Below are 27,571 nucleotides of genomic sequence, written 5' to 3' on the forward strand. Positions count from 1 at the left end.
GCGACAGGGAAGGTGCGTTTGAAAATAACTGTTAGAACAAATGGAAACAGAAAAACGCCTCTTGCTAATATAATGCTAGCCTCCTTGTATGTGTGAAGTTGAGGTTTAATTGACATATTATCCACTAATTGGGGGATAATATGTGGTAATTATTTAAAGGTAGTTAATCGCTGATAACTTTGTTCGAGGAAGTCAAAATAGCGAATGTCAGCATTTTTGTGTCGTTTACAATTACAACATATATCACAGTAACCCCAGTAAAAAGAAACTGTACTTATTCCTGCTTCCTCTTCCGTCTCAGTTTACGGAAGCATAGCTTCATACATTTTGCTGTCAGCATTACAAAGACAAGCACCACAGTAGTCAGCAGCGCTATTACATCCAGGCTGAAGTACTGGAACCAGTAGAGTTCATGGAGAGCCGATTTGAGATGCTTCGCCCCTTTATGCCGCATCACAAATTCTGTCCAATACACTGAAAGCTCAAGCGGGTCCGACGGCCGATCCTTATGAAGATCTGACAGCTTCTTCACGTTCTCTTTATACCTGAAAACACAGATAAATGGGCAGGTTTTTTAAAACGACAATGAGCTGAATTTGATCATATTTAAAGCTCTTTCGAGAACAAATGGTACAGTGGTGATTGAACGTTTGTTAGAGTTTTTTTATTTTCTGCAATTAATGTGACCACCATCAAGTTTAACACGAGTCCTAAAATTAGATAATGTGACGTGAACCCAGTTGAACAAATGATGGCCTTTTATTAACTCAAACAAAAAAAAAGTCACTCATTGCATACCTGTGAGGGGAGAAAGTACGAAAACCTGCACCCTGTTTTAGTTTAAAGCACAGGGATCTGTCCAAGTCTGATATTCAAAATACTCAGAAATACACTGAGACACAAATAAAGGACATTTCTGAGGGCATCAGTAAAAGAGTATCTGATGCTCAGGCTGGAAAAAATGATAAAAGTCAGACTGTGCGAATACAGGAAATTCAGGACCAATGTTACACTCTTTGGTGTGCTTGACCACCAAGGAGTCAACCTCATGTAGCTGGATCATGACTACACATAAAATAGTCATTTGTGAAATGAGACACCCCAAAAACCATCCACACTTCAATAATGTATATGAAATTAAATATGATTTCCAGCCTGCATCTTTATAAGAACCTAAATCTAAAACAATGAACCAAAAATATAAAATGACTAAAGATACTAAAGTAAAAACAGCTTTGATCGTATAATTTAAGTACTTTCAAATAGAAAGTCACCAGTCTTCAGATGTTTGTGGTGTGCACGGTGGTCCTGAGAATAGACACCCCCGATGTCCCATAAAGAACGCCCATGACTGTCACCTGTTTGCTAAAGATTTGCTTGTTTGAAAAAAATGTTTTGTAGACCAAAGTGGAACATTTTGATTGAATGACAAGAATCATGTAGATCAAACGTCACATTGTGAGCCGTCTGCTGACTCCCTCACCTGCTGTCATTGATGACCTCCTTCAATCCCTTCAGAAGAGTTTCTGTATTAATGTCTAAAATGTTCAACACGATTCCTACACCTCTGCTGGCCATCCTTGCAGCGTTGTCTGGCTGTTCCCCTCTCCGGGGCATCATCAGCATGGGAACGGCGTGACACAGTCCCTCAAATACACCATGTGAGCCAGCGTGAGTGATGAATGCACGGGCTCCTGGGTGAGCTAAGACACAAAACATGCAGAAATATCAGATATTTTGATATGTGACACATCGACGGGCTTCGCATTTCAGGATGTGCTGCTGCAGACACACACCTAGCAGGTCATTCTGTGGGACCCATTTCATCATCTTCACATTTTCCGGGACATTGTCAGGAACCTTTCCAGTGTATCTCCATATGACCTGTCATAGTTTTATTGTAGATTAAGATTAGCTGTATTTATTTGTGACACAAGATACACTGTATACTGATATACCTTCTGTGGAATCTGTCTGAAGGCCTCCAGAAAGACAGAGGTGATTTCCTCTGGCAGATCTGACACCATGGAGCCCAGAGTAAACACTACAAACCCGTGCTCTCCAGACACCCAGGAATCCAGATCCTGACAAAACACAAACTTGCTTAAGAACTTTGTATGTATCACTCTTGCCTGATTGGTCTTACAGTCCCACGGTAAGTGGTGTTAATCAGAATGTTCATAAATGTATTTAGAGTCTAAAACTCATAAAGTCTTACTGGGGGCAGAGGATGTTTCACATTGCAATTGATTCCACCAACCAGTACAATATTGGGCATGAGTGGGCGTGGGAAATCCAGTGTGAAATCACTCCTGTTTAAATACAGCAACAGTTTTTTGGTTTCTTACACTCACGCAGGCAGCAAATGTCAACAATACAGAGACTTTGCATGTGTTACCTCAGCAGCCAGATATCAGAGTCTGAAAGCACTTCAGCCACGCCCACGTTCTCTCTGAGGAAGTCACGGGTTATTTGGTCAAAGCGCCAATACAGCAGTTTGCAAAACAGCGGCTCCACCAATGCCATCTGTGGGTCAGAGGCATTACAGGACAATAATACAGCACCAAAACTGAAGACATAAAAACTAAGACTTACTGTAATACTAATAATACTGAAACCACAAACCAACAGTGTTTTGTTCGTGACCACACACTGTCTGGAAGAACATTAAAAATAACAGTCCTGGAAAAGCTGTGCTTTAAAGCTTAAATGTGCTAACTTCTTGCTGCCTCACCAAAGTGTTGATAAGTCTCTCCTTGAAGCTCATTTTATCCGTGTATCCAGTGAAAAAGCGAGGAATGTATGAGGGCGGAGATGGGCAGCCAGCAGACTTCATGTCCAAGGAACACGGGATTCCTCTCAGCAGATTGACAGTAGGGAGACCTGGAAGTAATTGAGTAATGATAGGTGAGAAAATGTGCAGGTGTACAAGCAAACAGATAACCTGAGTGCAGAGGAGCTCACCTAATTTCCGAGCTATTAATGAGCCCGTGGGAACCATGGGGTCTGTCAAGACGGCATCAAATTCCTATAAAGTGAAACAGGGAGAAGGTGGAAAAACAGAGAGGAGTCAATCTTCCACTGTGTTTCAGCACTACACTCTCTTGCATACATGGTTCACACATGGAGGATTTTACAGATTGTAGGTACAGAGGTATAAAGTGGTTAAACTGTCTCCATCATGATCGTTTGAACCTAAGGCAGCATTGCATGACTCACAGTTCAGTTTTTACCCTTTACTTGACCTTTGTGTATTCCCCGAGTTCATCAAGTGACTCAGGTCTACTTACACATACACTGACCGAGCAGTAAAGGCAAGTCAGGCACACACACACACAGTCTACTCAAAAGCTGGCAACAAACACTACTACCAACTCAAACAAATGGACCTACTTAAATGAGACAAAGGGGAAACTTAAATAGTGGCTGATGAGCCCACAAAGACAAAAAAAAGAGGTAGAACACTCAAGAAACTAACGGAAACTAACGTTCATTTCCACCCCCCCAATGATCCCCAGTTGTGGTATAACCTCCATATAGTCTTGCTCTGCCCCTTTTCAACTTCTTAGCTCATCAACAAAAGGGACTTTGAGCAGCTGCTACTGAGATAACTTAGAAAACAAAGAAATCATACACATAACAGTGTAAACTCAAACGTGCACACTTATCTTAGAATACAGTATTATGTGATTGTATAAGTAAATTCATTCTAAACCAAAACCAATTCCTTATTACCCTGTAAATTAAATCCTATATTTAAAGAAAGTAAAATATAAGTGTAGTGTTATATATAAGTCTATTGTAGCACTGCGATGTTTGGCAGATATTACCCAATATGTTTGGCTGTAACTGCAGCCATCACACGCTTCCCCTCTTTAAATCTCTCACTGTCTGCAGAGCAGTTATCCTTGCCGGAGATGTGGCTGATGGTGAATCCAAATGGCTGGATTCCAAGGTACCATCCCGTGATCCCTCCAGTTGTGTCCTTCATCTTCTCTATCCATTGAAGAGTCTTGTGGTTTCCAATATGAACTCCCATCCAAGAAGGAATAGGAATAGCATGAATATTTCATCAAGGTAAGCTGCAGCAAAATCAGACATGTCAGGCAGTACCTGATCCATCAGTGTACCGAACGTTGCTGGGGCACCATGCAGTCCAAAGGGCACAATTTTAAACTGGAACAAGTCCCGCAGGGTCCGTAAAGCAGTCAGCTCTTTTGAGCGCCCAGTCAGTGGTACCTGCCAATAACCCTTGCAGAGGTCTATTATTGTTCGATATCTTGCCTTCCCAAGGTGCTCAACTATGTCATCAATGCGGGGAGTTGGATGTGAATCAAATTGTGGAAGGCCACAACTTTGTTGGAGCTTGACCTGAATAAAGCACTCAAGATTAACAATATAAATGGAAAATTTACATACAAAAAAGAGGACCTGGCATGGATCTGCATGAACCCTAATAAAAGTGAAATAATGGACGGTCATTCACTTCCTCATATGGAAAATTTGTCCACAAAACTGGCTGGTGCTACACACTATAGCCAGAATGATTTAACCTGAGCTTATCATCAACTGCCTCTTCACCCTGACAGTCGCAGTGTTACGGACTTGCTTCAGCACCTTCTGCCTTCGAGAAGATGATGCACACAGCTCTGAAACATCTACCAGGAGTGCAGAACTACTTGGATGATATTATAGTGTATGGGCATTCTGAGGAAGAACACGATGAACATCTACAGGCTGTTCTCCAGCGTCTAACCAATGTTGGTCTGCAGATCAATTCCAGTAAAAGTTCATTTGGGCAGATACATATTCTGTTCCTGGGACATGTCATTTCAAAGGAGGGCTTGCGCCCTAGCCCAGACCACCTGACTGGCATCTCTGAAGCTTCTGCACCAAAGGTGCAGGCTTAACTTCATGGTTCAGCAAATTTCGACCAAACTATGCTACAGTAGTAGAGCCACTGCGACAGCTACTTCGAACAAATAACGTAGCTAAACTAGAATGGACCGATGCAGCAAATGAAAGCTTCAATAAGCTGAAAGAAATGCTCCTGAAAAGCCCAGCACTTGCAATCTACAACCCAAAGCTGCCAACGTGATGGAACGCGCCATTGCTTTTGGTTCCCGTACCCTGTCTCCAGCTGAGAGGAAATATTCAACAATAGAGAAAGAGGCCCTCGCCTGAGTATGGGCAGTTAAAAGATGAAGGACGTAGATATGGGGACACCGATTTACCCTAAGAACGGATCATCAAGCTCTCACCACTCTGCTATGTACTAAAGAGATGAACAGAGCTGGCATGAGGATTGCACGTTGGTCAACTAGACTGATGTGTTTCCAGTACAACATGGAGTATCGTCCTGGAAGCCAGAATATCATGGCAAACAGCCTGTCACGTGTTCCCCTGCACACCACTAACACAGCTGAAGATGCTGAACAGGATTTAATCACAGAGATAGCTGAAATCTCTCCTCTCTTAACATCACTTCCACTTTTTGATTTGAAAGCAGAATGTGAGGATTGCCCCAAACTAACAAAACTGAGACTGACCAATCTTTCATGCTGGCTGAAAGTGAAAAAGTCCCTTGTAGATGAAGTCAAACCTTACTTCCTCTTGCGAAATGAGCTGGCAGTAGAGTCACGAAGTCAAGAGCCGAGAAGAACTTGAAAGCATAGTTCGCACTAAACGACGCCTTAGAGAACTGCGCTGTTGGCCACACATAGATGAAACTGTCCACACAAATCTGCACGTCCTGCCAGGCTTGTTATAAAACGGCTACTGTTTCACCTGCCCCATTGCAACTCATCAAGGTTCCAGAAGGTCCATTTAAACATGTTGTGGTCGACATTGTTGGTCCATTTGAACATGGGACCTATGACTGCAGGTTTGTTACTGACTATTTAAGTAAGTGGCCTGAAGTTGCATTCACCCCAAATGCCACAACTGCAACTGCTTGCATTCCTTACTTCTGTTTTTGCCCGTGAAGGAAACACCTGCACCATTGCCACCATTAATGGTCCACAGTTCACATCCACTGCCTTTACTGATTTTCTGACTGAACGTTGCATTAATCACATGAGGACAAGTGTGTACCATCCTCAGGTGAACGGAGGTGTGGAACTCCTTAACAGGGTACTGAAAGACTCTGTTCAGACAGCACAAGCTACTCAGCGACCCTGAAAAACTGTAGTTGTGGAACTACGTTACAGCTATTGGGCTACCTCCCATGCTACAACTGGTGGGTCCCCTTTCCAGCTCCTCAGAGGGAGGCCAATGTGGACTAAATTAGACATTCTACCTCCGTCGACAAATGGACAGTATGACTGCATCAGAGCTAAGGTGGCAGGACAAAAGTGTGTTGTGCACAAACAAAAAGAGAAGTAAACCTTAAAATAGTGACTGTTGGTGCTTTAGTTAGAGTATGCAAACCTTTCCATGTGGGAAAAGGAGAGACTCCGTACAGCAATCCATTGTTCGTACAGCAGTAAATTGGTCAGAGTTCTTTCCTTCTCAGTGATGAGAAGAGATGGAACGCAGCACGTCTTTCACTCTGCCCAGACAGCTCAAAAGAAGCACCAAGAGCTGATACAGCGAAGGAAAACATCAGCCTAACACAGACAGTCACACATTCAATGCTGCAAAGACATAGGCACCTCCCCAACATGGACAAAAGACCATATCATGACAAAGGAAGGGGGTTGAAGGTAAACTTCCAACTGTGGCAGACACTGGTTTGCTAATCTGACAAAGGATGTGTTTGTGAAACAAAAATGTGAATTTAATTTAAAGTACTTATGCTTAATTTTGGTCATCACCTCTGCCATAGTGTTTGGTGTTTTCAAAAGAAAAACACACACAAAAACAAAGGTAAACCAGATTTAGTTACTGAAATATGGCTCCAGACTAAAAGTTGGATAAGCTAGGTTAAAAGCAGATGCTTGGCCTGTTTGATCTGCGTGGTTCATCTCCGACACCATGCTTTATTCTTTCCTTAAGTTGCCAGAAATATAAAACTGAAGACTGAAGTGTTGCTTAGACACCCTTAAAAGTAAACATATTGTTTAATGTTTGATTAATTCCTGCACTTTACATTAGCTGAGAATTGCTTTTCGGGTAAAAGGGGAGATGTTGTAATTACAGGCTTATGTAGACTGAATCTGAATGTTATGTGCTTCTATGGGTGCTATTACTCGTTCAGGCCACGTGGTGCTGCTGTGAAACAGGCAAATGAGGAGGAGAGAGAAGAAGTGGAAGAGTGCGATGTGAGCAGTTTTCGGTAAGATTAAAGCGTGCCTAAAAACAAACCATCGTTTCCAGTATTATATACAAACACAACACTCTTCTGTATTTGTACTCACCTGCTGGGCCAAGTGTGATATGAGACTGGCATTGAAGAGCAACTTCTCTGCAGTGATGTGCAGAAAATCATTAATGGCCTGGAACTGTGTGAACCGTTTCTTGATCTTCTCCATGAAAGGCTGTGAGGATTTTTTCATGATGTCTTTGTGTGTGGACATCACAGAGTCGATGTAAGCCTTGTCATAAGGTACAGGATAGGTCAAAGTCTCATAATGTTTCCCCGGGCCCATTCGTATGGTGGTCTCTGGCATCACCACCGTAACTCTGTGTCCACGGCGACCCATTTCCTGGGCAATGGCTTTAAAACCTACCCAGGGACTTCCATCTATGGGCACCACCAGCAATTTGCCTAAAAACTGTGAAAAACTTGCAAGCTTGGTGTGAGGAAGTTCAGCCTCTGCTGTCTTCAGCTTGTTCTCAGGACTGGACTTTTCTCTATCTGCAGCACCGCTTATTTCCATGGCCATGTTAAGCAACAAAAACACAAAGACTCCTACTGTCCTCATAGTTCTTAGTCAGTGTACCAACAGCTGACTTGAATTGAGCACAGAGAAAGTTTCGGGGGAATGGCAAAGGAAACACCCGCTTCTCTGAGCTTTAAGTTCTACAGCTAGTTGTTTGAATTCCTCAGTGAATTAGCAGATTTGATTTGCATGTGTTCAAAGTCCTTCCTGTCTCTGTTGGGAATCTAGGTGAGAGGAGCATGAGTGCAATAACCCTGCTAAAGCAATCTTTAGCCCTTTGAAACATAAATGCAGTTTCAAAGAGCAGCGTTATTACAATATTTTTCAACAGTAGTGTTTTTCCAAATCTCCCTGGAACCACACTGAGGGTCAACTATCTGCATCTTTTTAACACAGTTGCACTAAAGTCTTTGTAGTTGGTATCAGACAACCCACACATTTACACACTGAACATTCTAATCAAGACACATGTCAAGAAAAAGTAATATTACCTTGGGAACACCTCTCAGCATCATAATAATTCACTCTATTTTAAACAAAAAACTGTTATGTCTTTTATTTCCCAGGAATATCTGAGCACTGCGGTGTTTTATGAACAAGGATTTTTAGTGAAGCAGTATTTACTTGTAGAGCAGGGCGATATGACCAAAAATATTTATCACGATATACATTTGAAAATTTACGATAACGATATAACTGACGATATAATTGACACTAGACAAAATACTTTACAACTCCACAACTTTATTAATGCAAAAACACCCCATCAATGTATTTTCACTTAAACAAGCAGCTGTTTTTTGCATTAAAGTTATACAAAAATTTAACAGTGCAAATGCAAATTCCTTGCTGACAGTTTAACGAAAAGGCATTTCCAGTGGAAATTGGCCGACATATCCTCAGCATAACCATGTAGAATATCCACAAAACTTAATAAGAGGTTATACACACACAATACGGTAATATTACGTTGAAGCACAGTATGTATCACTCCGCGAGGCGCCTGCCTACGATAGCCGTAATGCTCCAACAATCCATCAAGCGGTGCGGCTTCGTAGCTTAGCAAAGTCGTACTAAAACATTTGACAGATTTTCGAGCGCCGTGTACCACATAAAATCGTTTCGAGGTCAGTAAACACAACCAGAATTCACACATAAGGCACACGGGATTATAAGAGGCACTGTCGATTTTTAGAAAAATCAAAGGATTGATTTTAAGTGTGCCGTATTTTCCAACAAACACGGTAATAACGATGACCCGCTAGCATGCTCTACCAAAAATAGTGCTTTGTTGTGTATCTGACGGACGAAAGCCAAACCAGTTCCACACCACTGAAGTTGCAGCATTTTTACAAACCAATTCTGGTTCATCCGTTTCATTCAATGATCCGCTTTCGCCCTTCTCATTCTCTGTCGCCGCCGTGCTTTTTCCGCCATGTGCGTATGAAAACAAAGGCACTGCACATGCGTGTTTTACCCATATTCTATCACGATATTTCATTTTCTTATCTTTGCCCAACATTATACCGGTATTACCATGAACGGTATAATATGGCCCAGCCCTATTTACTTGTATGAAATTCAATCTGAAGAACTGCTGTGCAAAAAATTGGGTACACACCAAAATTAGTTGTTAAGCCTTGGACTTTATAGACAGATGTGTCCAATCATGAGAAAAGATGCTTAAGGTGGCACATGGCAAGTTGTGCAAGGCGGAAGATGACAGAAATTAGTTACGATGTTGACGTTAACATTAAGGTGGTTAAATATGGTTTGTTTAAAGAAAAAATGGGTGAAAACAAAAGGAGACTTTTCTGGTTAATAATGTGTGTAATAAACACGCATATTTGGAAAACCCGTGCCAAAGGCGTTATAGAGCAAAGGATGATAAGTAGTGCTGTGGTGAGTAAACATATCATTACAGATTTACGGAAAAGAAGAACAATGGACCTGAAACTTGGAAAAGGATTCCCCTGGAACGCATTGAAACTGTAAGTTTAATAAGTGAGTTGTGGGCTCAGATGCTTGATTTTCTTCCATTGTTTTCCTTTTTCCTTGATGAGTATATGTAATTTGTATATGTGTGTAAATTTTATATGTATGTAATTTGTATACTTTAATAAAGTGTTTGTTTTTTTGTTTGTTTGTTTTTTTAAAAAAAAAAAGCAAGTTGTGCTTCTCTTTGACTCTCCTCTGAAGAGTGACAGCGTGGGATCGTCAAAGCAACTCTCAAAAGATCTGAAAACAAAGATTGTTCAGGGGGAGGCTTGTATGCAAAAGCTCATTTAGATAAGCCAGATTCATTTAGGAAGAAAGATCTTTGGACTGATGAAATAATAATAGAGTGTTCTGGTCATAACAAAAAAGCACTTTGCATAGTGGAAGGAAACGCTGCATTTCAAGAAAAACACCTGCTACCCACTGTCAAATTTGGTGGAGACTCCATCGTTCTTTGGAGCTAGTTCAAGGACTGGGGCCCTTGTTGAAGTCCAGGGTCGGATGAAGTCAAACCAGTATCAACAAATTCTTTAGGATAATGTTCAAGCATCAGTCACAGAGTTTAAGTTTGTGGTGTTGGACATTCCAACAAGACAATGACCCGAAACACTGTTTGAAATCTACAAAGGCATCATGCAGAGGGAGAAGTACAATGTTGTGGAATGGTCATCACTGTCCTCTGACCTGAAATGTAATCGAAAATCGGTGGGATGATTTGAAGCAGGCTGTCAATACCTGGCTGACATCAGATTTAAAGGAAGTGGAGAGATTTTGTATGGAAGAAACAAACATACTTCCATCCAGAAGAAAGGTTCCCAAATGCTTTCATATGTGGCACCATATCACAACAGCAGTTTACACTTTAAATTGTTAAATACGGACTAGAATAACAGAGAAATTCCCAACAATCAGATAACCCCCTCTGAGCAAGCACGTGGCACGTGGTGGGAAGAAAAAACTCACTTTTAACGGGAAGAAACCTCTGGCAGATCCAGGCTCAGGAAGAGAGCAAAAAAATTATTAATAACTACTTTGGAGTGGTAAACACAAAAGGTGACTGAAGACAAAACACAAACACACACACAGAAATGGCATGCATTATATAATAACCCTGACAGGTTGTTGTAATAAAATGTAAAACAAAACAAAACAAAAGCCCCAAAACAAACAAAAAAACAATACTGATCAGATACTAATGATTCAACAGATCATAAATATTTGAAGGAAACAGCTGTTTGCCCTCTGACCATTTATCACTTATCAGGAATCAATGCTTTTTTCACATAGGTTCAAGTTGAAGAAGAGAGCACAGTTGGTGCTACGCTCCCTCGGCTTTCCTCAGCGGGGCCCAGAAACAAGCATGGCGGCTTCCAGTGTGTTCCGACCGGGCTTGTTCAACCATAAAGTTGCAATAGTGACGGGTGGAGGCACCGGGATCGGTAAAGCTATCTCTGCGGAGCTGCTGGAGCTGGGTCAGTGAGTTCTCATAGTATAGTAACTATGAGAACTCACTGACCCAGCTCCAAAACCGATCGGTGCCCATGTAATCCCCAAAATGCGCTGGCATGATGTCGGGGCACCATGTGTGTAGGGCTGCCACGATTGGTCGACTAGTCACGATTACGTCGACTATCAAAATCGTCGACGACTAATTTAATAGTCGATGCATCGTTTGAAGCTTTGTAAGATCCCAAAAGACGCAGGAATAAGTAGTAGTATTTAAGAGTGTAATAACGGACTGAAACAGAAGATGGCAGCACTGCATGTACAAGGATGCCAGCTGCCGTTAAACCCCGAAGAAGAAGAAGTAGCTCTGTCCCAGAATTCATAGCGCGGCCCTGCTCAGTTTCCAACAATGGCGGCAGCTAGTTAGTTAGTTTTAATATCTTATTATTCTTTCTGGGTCACAAAATAAACGTTTAACATATTTTCAGGCGAGAATGTAGCTGTGTAAACTTCAAATATCTGCTCAGTTTATCAAGACACCACATATTTTCAAAAGCGCTCCGACGTTTTCGGAGACGTCTGTTACCCACTAGCTCGATAGCGAGCCGGGGGCAAGCCTCACTAGAGCCCGTGAGAACAGCGGACTCCTGGCAAATTGTTTTCAAACCCACCGCTGTCTTTCACTACTCAGGTTAAACATGATATATGAGTCACTCAGATAACTTAAAAATGTTATTGTTTGGCTTTTTTCCAGTATTTTATTTGTTCCTGAGTAAATCGGTTTGGCTGAGATTAAAGTTATAGTTTTTACACAGCTGAATAAACGTCAAGCAGACAACTGATTATCAGAAGTGTGAGATGCTCCAGAATATACTCCGATGTCCCGTTATATTTTAGATAACAAGGAGTTTATTAAACTTAACCGAAACAATCTGCAAATTTCATTTAAATTTAATAAACTATCATCTTGTTTTTATTTTTAGTTAGCACATACCTTAAACACTTAAAACTGTAAGCTAATGATAGTTATATAAGAGCAGATGCTGCTGGTGCAATAAGCTGTACGTTTTACGTTCAATGGATGCATGATCTGATTAGTCGACTAATCGCAATAATAATCGGTGACTAGTCGACTATCAAAATAATCGTTTGTGGCAGCCCTACATGTGTGCGAGCGACTTTTTTTTTTTTTTGGCCGAAGCCATGATGCTGCCCCCATCATGATGCCGCCCTGGGCGAACCCCCCCCATGTCGCCCATATCAAAAAAACACTACTGGTCTCCAGCTAGTTAGCCAATCCACAGAAACAATTGCCTGGATCCACCAGTGACGGAAAGGGACCTGCACACTCAGATTTGCATATGAGACAACATTATGACAACAGTCATAACAAAGTCCATGTGGGAGATACCGAGTATGTACAGCTTTCTAACACAACTGTACTGTAGTCTTCCCAGTATATATTAGATTTAATATGGGGGGCTAAATTCAAGTGTTTGTCTCCAGACCACAGTGCATGACCTGAGCCTCCCGAGGGGGAGAACCTGCATGCTCTGAATGAAATGGTCGACCCAAAAAGCAAACTCTGATTCACTCATGGGACGCGCGAGAGCACAAAATCCCCACGCCAAAAGGCATCTTGGACTCTGAGCCACAATCACTATCGAGGACAGCATGGCGGCCTGGTTAGAAAGTCTGTATATGTAGTGTGTGACTGATTATTAAGAATCTGCACATAATTTTATGTACCGTATTTTGCAGACTATAAGGTGCACTTAAAATCCTTTAATTTAGTCAAAAACCGACAGTGCGCCTTATGTATGAATTCTGGTCGTGCTTACAGACCTCAAAGCGATTTTATGTGGTACAGGCGCTCAAAAATCCGTCAAAAAACGTTTTAGTACGACTTTGGTAAGCTACGAAGCAGCACCGCTTGATGGATTGTTGGAGCATTACGGCTACCGTAGTCAGGAGCCTCGCGACTCATAGTAATCTCAAACGAATAGTGATGGTAAATTCGATTCTTTTTACTGAATCGAGTTTTAATGAGTCACTCACCAAAGTGAATCGGGTTTCTTGAGTCATTTGAGTCACTGAGTCAGTTGACCAGAGAGTGCAAAAATGTATATTTTCACTCAAACTTAATTTGTTTCTCTTTTAATGTAAATCCTACTGCTAAGATGAATGATTGTAAAAGAAAACAACTATTTTCTTTAGAGCAAAAAAGAACAAAAAAATTCTAAAGGGAACATTTATTAATTTTTATTTTATTTGTATTTTCCTTAAATGTGTCAAATATATATTTTCTCATCTAAATGTCCACTGAGCTGTGAGCCAGGGGGCGATAAAGTGCCTTAACATTGGTTGCCAACCAAGAAGAAGAAGAAGAAGAAGCTGTGAGCCAGGAGGGAGGGGGTGAGTCAGTGGCTGTGTCCGAATTCAGGGGAAGGATGCTCATAAGGACACTACCTACCTACGTCACAAGGTAGTGTCCTTAGACAGACGGGTAGTCAGGAAGTGAGCGGCTGTGGACAGCCCCCTTTTTTTCTCCATAGAAACTTTATTGAACAAACAATGAGTATTCAACATTGACTGTATTCAAACATAACAGATGGGCTGTGGACAGCCTCCTAGCCTTCAACTCCGCCCTTACTTGCGTGTTTTTCCGGTCGCTAGCGCCACAGCGCGAAAACTTTAAAATGGACCCAGAAATGTCGCGCCGTTGTTTGGGCAATTTTAATTCTCGAGGAGCTAGAAAAATCTTATCGTCGTCGCCCGCACGTTTTGTACATTGGGCTCATCAGAGACAATCATATCCAGGTAAAATAATTTCCTTTAATCTACACGCATTTAGGAATTACTGAGATATTTACACGGATAATTGAAATATTGCCGGCGTTGTGCCAAAAAAGTGTTCGCCTGGCAAAACTGATTTCCAATGTTTCCATGTGTAATATGTGTAATATCTTTATGTATGTTGGTAAATAGACTTCGGTGAACATGGTTTACAAAGGGGTTTTATATATACAATAATTACCTGTTGTTCAAGTATCTTTATAACTCTGGTTATAGGTACAATTGATATATTTGTTGCGCTGTCTGCTGTCCTCTTGGCCAGATTACTCTTAAAAAATAAATTTCTAATGTCAACAAGATTGTTTGTGAACTGGATAAATAAAGGATATATAAAAGTCACTGCCAAAAACTGATTGCAGCTTCTACCTTGTTACAGGAATGTTGCTTGTGGCTCAAAGTGACTTGATATCATTGATGAGGGAAACATTTGACATATGTTTCACATATTATAGACCAACAAGTTATTCATAGCAGGTTAAATACGAGCAATCAGTTTAGGGCAAAAACCGGAAATCAGTTTTTGGCAGACGATCATTTTTTGGCACAACATCGGTCATTCTTACACATGTACTGTATCATATAAAATATATAAACTAAATATCTTTGAAACATATAGAATCTAATCTTTTGTTTGTTTTTTTTACATAGCACTTTATCAAACTGTTGTCTGCTACAGAGTTACAAGTATTATACTAATAATATAGCATCCACCATCTCCTGCTTGCATATTTCTGAAAACATCTTAGTGGTGTGGCAGCCGTTGATTGAGCCAGCCCTGCAAACCCTGTGGATGGACGATGCAGTGGACAGTGGGAGGAAGCATCCTAAAGCTCTTTGCAGACCACCCTGTGTGATTCTCCACTCCCCGACCAGAAAAGACAAACCTCAGTTGCAGCACCCCATCCATGTCTGATCTTGCTCGGGCAGATTCAGCAACACTGCCAGAGACTTCCTGTAATCTATTACAGTTGTAAAAGAAACGGTCCAGGAACAGGTCACTCAGGTTAATCCTGTGTGAACAACTGAAAATACTGTTTTTCCATCTTTACATACTGTGTATTTGAAATATTCTTGTTTAATTGTTATTGTTATTTACTTTATTACTATCAAATAAATATCCAAGTAAAATTGTTCAAAGTTAGCGTTATGTTCATACATGTTACAAATGCCTGTAAATCAAATTGAGTTCAGTGACAATTACTGTTTGTTCGAATCAATTTATTAATAACATAAAACCTTTAAACTAATGCAACACATATAACAATGTAACAAATATATTCAAATAAATAAATTTCTCAATATATAACTCATTTTGGAACTAATCTTTCTAGAAGTGAAAACAGTCTGTCCATCCTCTCCCTGCTCTCCTCTTCTCTGCCTCTCTTTGCTGCCTCATGTCCTCTCTGATGAGGTCTAGCAGCTCATCATCCCTGTCTCTTTTCCTCTTTCTCCCTGTCGTAGGTGGCTGAGCCGCTTCGTCATCACTGTCGTTTTGGTCACCCACTGTTGTGCTTGGCCCTGGAGTGTCCTCAGGGAGAGAGGACATTTGGACAAGAGGCTTAATGGAAGGCCTCTGTCCTATCACCTCATCCATGAGGGCAAACCAGGGCCAAGTAGCAGCAGTGGGCTTCCCACTGACCCCCTCTCCTGAGCCTGGATACTTGCAATCCTAAAGGCAGAGGAAATCAAAAATGACAGCAGGCAAATAAAAACACCACAACAACTCTTAGTAATTGCACATTTATTAACTTGTGTTCTTAAGAATTATCTTCTTGATAACACGCATACGTACTTTGTATTCTTTAAAGTTATCTCATGTCTTCTGGCCTGCAAGGGGGTGACTTTCCCCTGCAGGCCCATCTTCTCCAGAATTGTCCTGATCACACACAACAAATAAGAGAAGAAAGGAAACCATGGCAACTATGTTAATCCCTAAACCCAAAATTTTTCACAGCAGAACACCAGAGGAACACCGTCTGGACATCACAGGTTCTGTACAGCAGCGGTCCGTGAGTCGTTTGGTACCGGGCCACGAGAGTTGAGGCTCCGCTGTGAAATTTATGGTTTTCAGGGGTTTTATCATTAACTCTGTTTCCCTGGGTCTTTCCCTTGTTGTAGTTTCGTGTCTTATTTTGAAAGAAATATTTACACATTACCATAGCGACCAGAGAGCATTAAGCGGCAGAGAGGAGGATGTTACTCTCAATATTGGCGCATTTTCAGGAGGACGCTGCTAATAAAGTTACACAATTACACAGCACATTCACGTTTATTATTATATTTAAAAAATACCACAGTTTTTGTCTTGGTCGGATCATTTTATGTGGTTGTATTTATCCGCGATACCTTAAAGGCCGCTCCGTGTCTGACATAAACCGGTCTGCGGCGCAAAAAAGGTTGGGGACCGCTGCTGTAGCATGAGGGTTAATAGGACCGTACTCATATGAATATGATGTGTAAACTGATTTATTCTTGTACCTCCACGCCGTAGCGGCCCAATTCTTCACCCAGTGAAGAGGTGATCGTTTTCTCCTCGTTTAAATAAATTAAGTCGTTTGGTCTTTGTTCCCCACAACATATCACCAATTCGAAAAAATCTAAATTAGCTGTATGTAAGCAGCAATACATGAAAAATCGCGGGACCCCCCATACAAACTGGTTTACGGTTATTTTAAAGAAAAGAAACATGTCTATGCAGATGCCCAAAGCTTAACAAAACGACCACTATAACAATTTAACTTTTGTACAACCAGATTTTCATATACTTACATTTGAAAGTGTTTTCCTCTCCCGCTTCGACCACCATCCTTATCAGAAACAAATCTCCTCTATGACCCGCAATGAATCCTGGGATATAGTAGGACATGAAGGATACATCGGACCATCCTTAGAATTCAGGGCAAAGTAGGACACATTTGTCGCCACATTTTGAGCACTCTTTGAATTCGGACAGCCTTCGTCTCGTCGCCGTGACGTCATTGCCTCCAAATATGGCATTGAAGCGTCCTTCCTCTGAATTCGGACACGACTAACCCTCAAATTCACGGAAAAGTAGGACACATTTGTCGCCACATTTTGAGTGCTCTTTGAATTCGGACAGTCCTCGTCGCGTCGCTGTGACGTCATTGCCTCCAAATATGGCATTTTAAGCATCCTTCCCCTGAATTCGGACACAGCCAGTGAGTGATTCGTAACAGGAAGGGAGGGGGTGAGTCAGTGAGTCAGTGATTCGTTCAACTCGTTTGAGCTGTGAGCCAGAAGGGAGGGGGTGAGTGATTCAGTGATTCGTTCAACTCGTTTGAGCTGTGAGCCAGGAGGAAGAGGGTGAGTGATTCGCCTTACGCTATGATTCAGCACAGCAAGGGAGGGGGTGAGTGATTCAGTGATTCGTTCAACTCGTTTGAGCTGTGAGCCAGGAGGAAGGGGGTTAGTGAGTCCTGAGTGATTCGCTTATGCTATGATTCAGCACAGCAAGGGAGGGGGTGAGTAACTCAAATGTGCTGTTAGCATGCTAGCTGAGCGATGCTACTGTGAACCGAGAAGCTATTGTCTTGATGTGAGCTTCTACTCAGGGTTTTTACTTCCAGTTCAGAGCAGGAATGTTTTTGTTAATAAACTGGCTGTTGTTTATTTCCCCACAATTTTAATTATAAGCTAGATATATTTCTACTAATGGAATTAGTTTGCTAACAGCAACAGGGATGAGTCAGTGAGTCAGTTGCGCTTGTGAATCATGATTCACGAGTCAGTAAAGTGATTCTCAAGTATTGAACGATTCGTTCACGAATCGAACATCACTACAAACGAACACTGCAGCATCACTGAGAGTTAAAAACTGTCTAAATTCTTTCATCTTTAATAAAATGATCAATGTTGCTGCTTTACCAGGTGTAACAATTAAGTTTAACATTCAGGCATCCATGAAATCAGAATTTATTAAATTTAATGGAGTTAGAAGTTAACAGGAAGTTAGCTCGCTAGTTTCCACCTAAATATGATATGCCATGTTCTGACTGAGAGATTTCTGAAAAAATTCAAACGTACAGCTCTGCTATCACTTCCAACATAAATGAAGACAGAAAACTAAACAGCAGTGACTTTTGTAGTGTTACTGAAGTTGGACTAGCTTGTATATAATGATGTGCTACGTGATCGCTAGCGACACAGCTATGTTAGCGTAACATAAACACAGTGAAGCTGGAGGATGAATGTTAACTTTTTTTCACTCGATAAAAGTTAATGTGAGGCTGTAAACGGACCAAACTTCAGTCAGGAGAACAACTGAGATAATCCATCCACAATACGAGGTTAGTCATTAACAGTGTAGGGAATAACGCGTTATTTAGTAACGCGTTACAGTAACTACGTTATTATTGTGGTAACGAGCACGGTAACTAGTTATTATGCCAAAATCAGGAACGCGTTAATCGTTACTGGGATTTAGATAGGCTCGTTATTCGTTACTTCGTGTGGTGGCTATCGCGGAGCTTCCACAGATTCAGTAACATTAGCAAGTGGTGGAGGCCAGCAGGTGGATGAGGGAAAGGAGACGCAGGAGTAGGAGAGGCCCGAGGCGGCCGCTGGTCCGAGTGTCAGGTGAACTGAACTTCAGGTAAGAAGTTATGACCTGCAGTCTATCTGGGTCAGATATAAACCCAGTTTAGGTGTAGTTTATTTTCGTTACGCTGACTTTTTCGTACTGGGTACTCGCTAGCATGATGGAGTTTACTATACAGCTGGGTGGGTGCTATGATGTTACTGATGTTGAACTTTATTTTGTTCATAAAGTTAATTAGTAGAGGTGCCAACCATCCCCTAAAAAACGGAATCGTCTGGTATTTAGAGAAAATATTACGCGTTTCGTACTGAGGAAAAAAGAAACACAGTTTGTCCCGGACTTCAGCTAGAATGAAAAAGACACAAAGCTGGAGTTATTCTGTGTCTTTGCTGCACAGCTGCCTCTTCTCCTCTCATTCTCTCCCCCTCCCTCTCGTGTTTCTTCTTCAATCATGAAACTGATCAATGATCAGCTGATCGGCTTTTCTCTCTTGTTTGTTTATCGCCCACTTTGCGCCAGAAAGAGGAAACCAGCGGATGTAGCGCTAAACGACAACAGCACGTTTAAGCTTGGTCAGCTGTTGTTAGAATTTATTTAATATTAATTTCTAGTATCAGCTGATGTTTGCTGGAGCCACAGCTGTAAAAGCTGCTGGTCATGTTGGTTTGGTTATCTGGTGAGAGTGAAACATGAAGATGAAACCAGGAGATGTCCTTACTGAATCATCAGAGCTGAACAGGTGATGGAGAAACAGGTTTACCTTTTAGGTGACATGAATGATTTGAAGCGAAGTTATGAACTGTTTCTGAGAGACAAATAACACCAGGATCCTTTTCTAAGTAGCTGACAGCTGGTAACTGTGCAGGGGCGGGTCTAGCAAAGTGTTGCCAGGGGGCCAGGTAGGGCATTAACAGGGAGAGGGGGGCACAAAGTACTTTTCTTTCTTATTCTCATTTAAAATATCTAGCTTTTAAAAAATAATTATCTGAATCTTACAACAAACGATTGATAGATTGATACATATATACCATGAAAACTGTGTACATCACTGTCACAACAGCATTTGTTTTCATTCAAAGGCTTTATGATTTTTCCTATAATGGCAGGCCGGTCTCTAGTCAAAACGCCCGGGCCGATTTTTTGTCCCAGTCCAGCTCTGTATGCAGCTCATCTGCAGTCTGGTGTTACCTACATTTTCCTATTAAGAAGGCAGAATTTCCGAGTTCTGAGTACAATCGAGAGCACCACGACTGCAGTTTTCGTGTTGGATGTAAAAAGCGTACGTGACCCTGTGACGTAGGCTAGAATCATGGCGGCGGTCAATGACGGTCCAGGCGTGGGATTTCTCTTGTGGAAATATGCACATTATTTTTTCCTTTCTATTGGTAGGTGGCACAGTGCACTTGTGGCAAGTAAGCAAGCTAGAAGACTGGCAATCTTGCTGGGTATCCAGTAACGGAAGCAACACATTAACAAGAGAATTCTGAGTAAAACCAAAGTTACTTTCCCTAGTAACTAGTTACTGTGAAAGTAACGAGTAACTTGAAGTAACTGAGTTACTTTTGATAGAAGTAACTAGTAATGTAACTAGGTTACTAATTTAAAGTAGCTTACCCAACACTGGTCATTAATATACTGCAACAACATGGGAATAGAGTGGCTGTGAGAGAATTCAACAATACAATGGTACAGAAGTGGAGGAAGCAAGAAGAATGAGTTGAGTAAAGTTTAACTTATCTGACTGTTTTGTTTTGCTTAAGGCGCCTTATGGTCCAAAAAATACAGTAACTAATTGCACTACAAGTGTCTCGAGGTAAAGATTTGTAACATTCCAGCTGCTGAAATGTACATATTTTTTTTCTTTCCAATGCTCTTGTCAGCAAGTCTATGAGCAAAATTTAATAAAACTGTAAAACAGAACAATATCATTTGTGGGTTTTTTATTTAACGTCTCTGTGTCTGTTTTGAACTCATTATCTCATAAATGAGTCCAAAAGATGCCTGATTATATATTAAACAGATGGAAAATACTTTATACCATATTTAGGAAATTCTTTTGTTACAGCACTTGACAGAAATATATTAATGATATTACTACTAATAATGATATGTGGAATGTGATTCTCTGCTAGGCAGATATATTGTATTATAGAGGGTTACAGCATGTAGTATCAAAGGTTTCTTGCATCGATTCTTGGTGAATTGTGTTAAATGCACTTGAGAAACCAAAGAATGTGATCCCCACTATTATAGATTGGAGTAACCTTTCAGCCGCATGTGCTCGCAGTTTTGGCCTGTGTTCGTTTTAGTTTCGCTCTTGCAGCAGGCGACAGGGAAGGGGCGTTTGAAAATAAATGTTAGAATAAATGCAAACAGAAAAACGCCTCTTGCTAATATAATGCTAGCCTCCTTGTATGTGTGAAGTTGAGGTTTAATTGACATATTATCCACTAATTGGCCGGTGGTTTTAACCAGGCAGGTAATACAGTGAATAATGTTAATTATTTAAAGGTAGTTAATCGCTAATAACTTTGTCCGAGGAGGTGAAAATAGCAAATGTCAGCGTTTTTGTGTTTGTGTCGCTCAGAGTTACAAAATATATCACAGTAACCCCAGTAAAAAGAAACTGTACTTATTCCTGCTTCCTCTTCCATCTTAGTTTACGGAAGCATAGCTTCATACATTTTGCTGTCAGCATTACAAAGACAAGCACCACAGTAGTCAGCAGCGCTATTACATCCAGGCTGAAGTACTGGAACCAGTAGAGTTGATGGAGAGCCGATTTGAGATGCTTCGCCCCTTTATGCCGCATCACAAATTCTGTCCAATACACTGAAAGCTCAAGCGGGTCCGACGGCCGATCGTTATGAAGATCTGACAGCTTCTTCACGTTCTCTTTATACCTGAAAACACAGATAAATGGGCAGGTTTTTTAAAACGACAATAAGCTGAATTTAATCATATTTAAAGCTCTTTGGAGAACAAATGGTACAGTGGTTGAAGGTTTGTTAGAGTTTTTTATTTTCTGCAAAAATAATCGCCAGGGGTGATCGTGGCTCAAGAGTTGGGAGTTCGCCTTGTAATCGGAAGATTGCCGGTTCGAGCCCCGGCTTGGACAGTCTCGGTCGTTGTGTCCTTGGGCAAGACACTTCACCCGTTGCCTACTGGTGGTGGTCAGAGGGCCTGGTGGCGCCAGTGTCTGGCAGCCTCGCCTCTGTCAGTGCGCCCCAGGGTGGCTGTGGCTACAACGTAGCTTGCCATCACCTGTGTGTGTGTGTGTGTGTGTGTGTGTGTGTGTGTGTGTGTGTGTGTGTGTGTGTGTGTGTGTGTGTGTGTGTGTGAATGACTGGATATGTAAAGCCCTTTGGGGTCCTTAGGGATTAGTAAAGCGCTATATAAATACAGGCCATTTACCATTTATTGTGACCACCATCAAGTTTAACACGAGTCCTAAAATTAGATAATGTGACATGAACCCACTTGAAGAAATGATGGCCTTTTATTAACTCAAACAAAAAAAAAGTCACTCATTGCATACCTGTGAGGGGAGAAAGTACGAAAACCTGCACCCTGTTTTAGTTTAAAGCACAGGGATCTGTCCAAGTCTGATATTCAAAACACTCAGAAATACACTGAGGCACAAATAAAGGACATTTCTGAGGACATCATTAAAAGAGTATCTGATGCTCAGGCTGGAAAAAAGATTATGAGAGCCTCTCTACAAAGTCAGACTTTGTGTGTATATAGGAAACTCCCTAGGTGTGCTTGACTAGCAAAGAGTCACCGTCATGGAAATGTAGCTAGAATGATGACCCATTGTTTACTCAGAGGGCTAGTTTCAGTCATTGTTCAAATGTACAGTTTATAAGGTTGGAAAAACCTGCAAGATTTGCTTGTTTGAGAAAAATGTTTTGTAGACCAAAGTGGAACATTTTGATTGAATGACAAGGATCATGTAGATCAAACATCACATTGTGAGCCGTCTGCTGACTCCCTCACCTGCTGTCATTGATGACCTCCTTCAGTCCCTTCAGAAGAGTTTCTGTATTAATGTCTAAAATGTTCAACACGATTCCTACACCTCTGCTGGCCATCCTCGCAGCGTTGTCCGGCTGGTCCCCGTTCAGGGGCACCATCAGCATGGGAACGGCGTGACACAGTCCCTCAAACACACCATGTGAGCCAGCGTGAGTGATGAATGCACGGGCTCCTGGGTGAGCTAAGACACAAAATATGCAGAAATATCAGATATTTTGATATGTGACACATCGACGGGCTTCACATTTCAGGATGTGCTGCTGCAGACACACACCTAGCAGGTCATTCTGTGGGACCCATTTCATCATCTTCACATTTTCCGGGACATTGTCAGGAACCTTTCCAGTGTATCTCCATATGACCTGTCATAGTTTTATTGTAGATTAAGATTAGCTGTATTTATTTATAACACAAGATACACTGTATGCTGATATACCTTCTGTGGAATCTGTCTGAAGGCCTCCAGAAAGACAGAGGTGATTTCCTCTGGCAGATCTGACACCATGGAGCCCAGAGTAAACACTACAAACCCGTGCTCTCCAGACACCCAGGAATCCAGATCCTGACAAAACACAAACTTACATAAGTACTTTGCATTTATCACTCTTACCTGATTGGTCTTACAGTCCTACGGTAAGTGGTGTCAATCAGTTTGTTCATAAATGTATTTAGAGTCTAAAACTCATAAAGTCTTACTGGAGGCAGAGGATGTTTCACATTGCAATTAATTCCACCAACCAGTACAATATTGGGCATGAGAGGACGTGGGAAATCCAGTGTGAAGTCATTCCTGTTTAAATACAGCAACAGTTGTTTGCTTTTTTACACTCACGCAGGCAGCAAATGTCAACAATACAGAGAATTTGCATGTGTTACTCCAGCATCCAGATATCAGAGTCTGAAAGCACTTCAGCCACGCCCACGTTCTCTCTGAGGAAGTCACGGGTTATTTGGTCAAAGCGCCAATACAGCAGTTTGCAAAACAGCGGCTCCACCAATGCCATCTGTGGGTCAGAGGCATTACAGGACAATAATACAGCACCAAAACTGAAGACATAAAAACTAAGACTTACTGTAATACTAATAATACTGAAACCACAAACCAACAGTGTTTTGTTGGTGACCACACACTGTCTGAAAGAAGATTACAAATAACATTCCTGGAAAAGCTGTGCTTTAAGGCTTGAATGTGCTAACTTCTTGCTGCCTCACCAAAGTGTTGATAAGTCTCTCCTTGAAGCTCATTTTATCCGTGTATCCAGTGAAAAAGCGAGGAATGTATGAGGGCGGAGATGGGCAGCCAGCAGACCTCATGTCCAAGGAACACGGGATTCCTCTCAGCAGATTGACAGTAGGGAGACCTGGAAGTAATTGAGTAATGATAGGTGAGAAAATGTGCAGGTGTACAAGCAAACAGATAACCTGAGTGCAGAGGAGCTCACCTAATTTCCGAGCTATTAATGAGCCCGTGGGAACCATGGGGTCTGTCAAGACGGCATCAAATTCCTACGAAGTGAAACAGGGAGAAGGTGGAAAAACAGAAAGGAGTCAATCTCCCACTGTGTTTCAGCACTACACTCTCTTGCATACATGGTTCACACATGGAGGATTTTACAGATTGTAGCTACAAAGCCATAAAGTGGTTAAACTGGATCCATCATGATCATTTGAATCTTGGGCAGCATTGCATGTCTCATAGTTCCGTTTTGATCCTTTACTGGACCTTTGTGCAACCCCCCAGTTCATCATCAGTCCAGCAGAAGCGTTTTTGTTAGCCCCTCCCCCTTTACGTAAACTTTTCTTCTCATTGGCTGTTGCTCATAACTAGAAGATTTGAACACCAGGTGCATGCTACACCAGCCAGAGTTGTACATTTATGTTTGGCATATCCTCTGACTTCTGACTTTATTCATTGTCAAGAGAAGAATAAACACTACCATAAACTGAGCATTCAGATGTCTACAGTTTACTTGCACATACCCTGACCTGAAATTTTAAGTTTAATATGAGCATCCACCACTGTAACTGTTCACATACAGTTATGGTAAAAATGTAAGTGCACCCTTTTTCCTGTCTTTGGTTTTACATATTAGGACATAATAAACATCATCTGGTCCTTAAGAGTTTTTAAAGGTGTTAAATAAACAATGACATGGTGTAATATGTTTTATAGTTCATGTGAAGTTGGAGTGACTTTAAGACCTGATGAAGACTGTATAGTTTTTATTGTTCTGATGTGTGAAACCGCAGTGTCGGGGCGGGCTGCGTGGCGTGGTTTTTCTATTTTCCTCCTTTTAGGTGCTTCCAGCACTTCCGGGTTATCTGCTTGGTTATCCGGGGGCTTTGACTTTGGTTTCCCATCAGATTGTCTCCATCCACACGGTGGTAATTAGGCTTCCCTTGCTGTCTAAGCAGCTTGGAAAGAAAGCAACGGGACTTCCTCAAATTTCTTAAAGACATTTCAGCTCTCATTCAAAAGGCTTCTTCAGTTAAAGAACTGGAAACCCAGATAGACTTCCCTTGTTGTTCTTTTTCCATCGTCTCAACCTGCCCATAATTCCAGACTCCCATTTCTCTCCCAGTGCTGGGAATAAGGATTGAGCCACAATCCTGTGCATGATCAACTCCATGGGTGGGAAACCCATCTGCCTCACTTTGTGGATCTCCCAGATCACAGCTAAATTCTCCACACACCTCAACGTTCTTCTGTTGAATTAATATTTTATCTTTTAATACTGTAATTTTACATAACTGATAAATGGGTCCTATATTTGCTGTCATATATTGCATGAGACAATTAATAATAATATAAATTAATATTTAATGCAACATGCACAGTCAACCACTACTGTTACATTAAGAGATGCACAACAACATTTGCATTTGGACTACCATATTGACAGTGTTGGGGAGTCACGGAATACATGTACCGCCGTTACGTATTTAAAATACAAAATATGAGTAACTGTATTCCGTTACAGTTACCGTTTAAAAAGGTGGTATTCAGAATAGAGTTACTTTGCTGAAATAAAGGGATTACACGGCGGTATTTTCCTGTTTCATATGTTAGGCTATGCCCGCTCTAATTTTGGTTTCCACGCCCCAAACAAAACACACATTAAGAGGCTCTAATGCCTGTGTCTCAATCTCGTGGCCCATGTCACCTCTACTTGCGGCCCGCATAATTACGTGAAGAAATATTTTAAAAAATTATTCACAAAAATGATTTAATATGAAGGCAATAGGCAGAGTGTTACAGGCATCGCCCTAAAGAATGTAGCCTCATGGGCAGTGTAGTCCGTGCTGCAGGGAGAATGGACTGCCATACCTGTTATGTGTCTGTGAGCGCGAGGAGGGAGAAAAAGGAGAGTGGAAAAGTAAGAGCTGTCACCGACCAGAAGCGGGGGATGGAAGCATGTAAATATAATAATAACCACTGCAGCCAAAAGGAGTGCCTGACGAGCCCAGTTGTAAGTAAGCTATTAAGACTCGGCTGTACACTTTTTTCGTGTTTTTCTCCGAAACAATAAGTTCCGTTGGAGCAGCCTTTCAACGCCTCTCTCTGTCTCTCGCTAGCAAAGTTGACCCAGACAACAAAGTTTTCGGCTACGAGCCCGACACGAACCCAACGTGTTAGCCAGAGGTCCCTTTACTACCGTTTGGAGCCGCGGACCTGTTTTATATACGCGTGGAATAGTTTTCTATACGAGATCGCTGCAAAAAGTGCATCCTTACCTAATGTTCACCCTACTGTTACTCATTTTATATTAAGATTTAAAAATCTAGTCGGTATTGGTATGGCGAGTAGCCTTCAGTAATAGTAATAAGTCACATAGGAATAGTACATTCATGTAGTTGTAAAAAGCATGATAATATATAAAGTAATCCAAAGTATTCAGAATACGTTACTGTAATTGAGTAACGTAACGGAATACGTTAGAAAATACATTTTGGGGCATGTATTCTGTAATCTGTAGTGGAATACATTTTAAAAGTAACCTTCCCAACACTGCATATTGAACAGGAGCATCTCCATACCAACAAAAGACCCTCCATGTACAATTTGCAAAGCTTAAGCTGCAATGTTGGTTTTGCAGCTGATACCAAAGTTGTGTTCATCTTCTGTATTTGTACTCACCTGCTGGGCCAAGTGTGATATGAGACTGGCATTGAAGAGCAACTTCTCTGCAGTGATGTGCAGAAAATCAGAAATGGCCCGGAACTGTTTGAACCGTTTCTTGATCTTCTCCATGAAAGGCTGTGAGGATTTTTTCATGATGTCTTTGTGTGTGGACATCACAGAGTCGATGTAAGCCTTGTCATAAGGTACAGGATAGGTCAAAGTGTCATAATGTTTCCCCGGGCCCATTCGTATGGTGGTCTCTGGCATCACCACCGTAACTCTGTGTCCACGGCGACCCATTTCCTGGGCAATGGCTTTAAGACCTATCCAATGACTCCCATCCATGGGCACCACCAGCAGTTTGCCTAAAAACTGTGAAAAACTTGCAAGCTTGGTGTGAGGAAGTTCAGCCTCTTCTGTCTTCAGCTTGTTCTCAGAACTGGACTTTTCTCTATCTGCAGCACCGCTTATTTCCATGGCCATGTTAAGCAACAAAAACACAAAGACTCCTACTGTCCTCATAGTTCTTAGTCAACAGCTGACTGAAATGAGCACAGAGAAAGTTTCGGGGGAATGGCAAAGGAAACACCCGCTTCTCTGGGCTTTAAGTTCTACAGCTGTGAACCAAGCTCTTCTCTCTGCAGGCTCCTCTGAATAGGTTGTTTGAATTCCTCTGTGAATTAGCAGATTTGATTCGCGTGTGTCTCTGTTGGGAATCTAGGTGAGAGG

At 41.5% G+C, this 27,571-nt stretch overlaps 2 protein-coding genes and 1 long non-coding RNA gene across 4 annotated transcripts; all 3 read right to left on the bottom strand.

Annotated features, from left to right (window-relative positions):
• Positions 1-228: 228 nt before the first annotated feature.
• LOC134616791 (UDP-glucuronosyltransferase-like) lies at positions 229-7,865 on the bottom strand. Of its 2 annotated transcripts, none has more exons than XM_063461795.1 (9): positions 7,359-7,865; positions 2,965-3,028; positions 2,735-2,883; positions 2,399-2,526; positions 2,219-2,312; positions 1,959-2,084; positions 1,797-1,884; positions 1,484-1,703; positions 229-545 (listed from the first exon to the last, which is right to left on the bottom strand). In XM_063461795.1, exons 1-9 carry the CDS (start codon positions 7,863-7,865, stop codon positions 275-277), a joined length of 1,647 nt encoding a protein of 548 aa, XP_063317865.1. In that variant the 3' UTR covers positions 229-274. The 2 variants fall into 2 exon arrangements, with proteins under 2 accessions (XP_063317865.1, XP_063317866.1); XM_063461796.1 differs by lacking the exon at positions 7,359-7,865 and adding an exon at positions 3,831-3,924.
• A 7,705-nt stretch (positions 7,866-15,570) lies between these two features.
• Positions 15,571-17,057, bottom strand: LOC134617399 (uncharacterized). The gene is made up of 3 exons (XR_010091525.1): positions 16,893-17,057; positions 15,916-15,999; positions 15,571-15,792 (listed from the first exon to the last, which is right to left on the bottom strand). It is a non-coding gene; the product is annotated as an uncharacterized LOC134617399 (long non-coding RNA).
• A 4,165-nt stretch (positions 17,058-21,222) lies between these two features.
• LOC134616751 (UDP-glucuronosyltransferase 1A1-like) lies at positions 21,223-27,364 on the bottom strand. The gene is made up of 9 exons (XM_063461735.1): positions 26,858-27,364; positions 24,162-24,225; positions 23,932-24,080; positions 23,596-23,723; positions 23,416-23,509; positions 23,156-23,281; positions 22,994-23,081; positions 22,681-22,900; positions 21,223-21,584 (listed from the first exon to the last, which is right to left on the bottom strand). The coding sequence occupies exons 1-9, from the start codon at positions 27,362-27,364 to the stop codon at positions 21,314-21,316; spliced, it is 1,647 nt and encodes a 548-aa protein (XP_063317805.1). The 3' UTR covers positions 21,223-21,313.
• Positions 27,365-27,571: the final 207 nt, after the last annotated feature.

Source organism: Pelmatolapia mariae, linkage group LG18, assembly GCF_036321145.2.
Source record: "Pelmatolapia mariae isolate MD_Pm_ZW linkage group LG18, Pm_UMD_F_2, whole genome shotgun sequence".
Classification (NCBI taxonomy): Eukaryota; Metazoa; Chordata; class Actinopteri; order Cichliformes; family Cichlidae; genus Pelmatolapia; species Pelmatolapia mariae.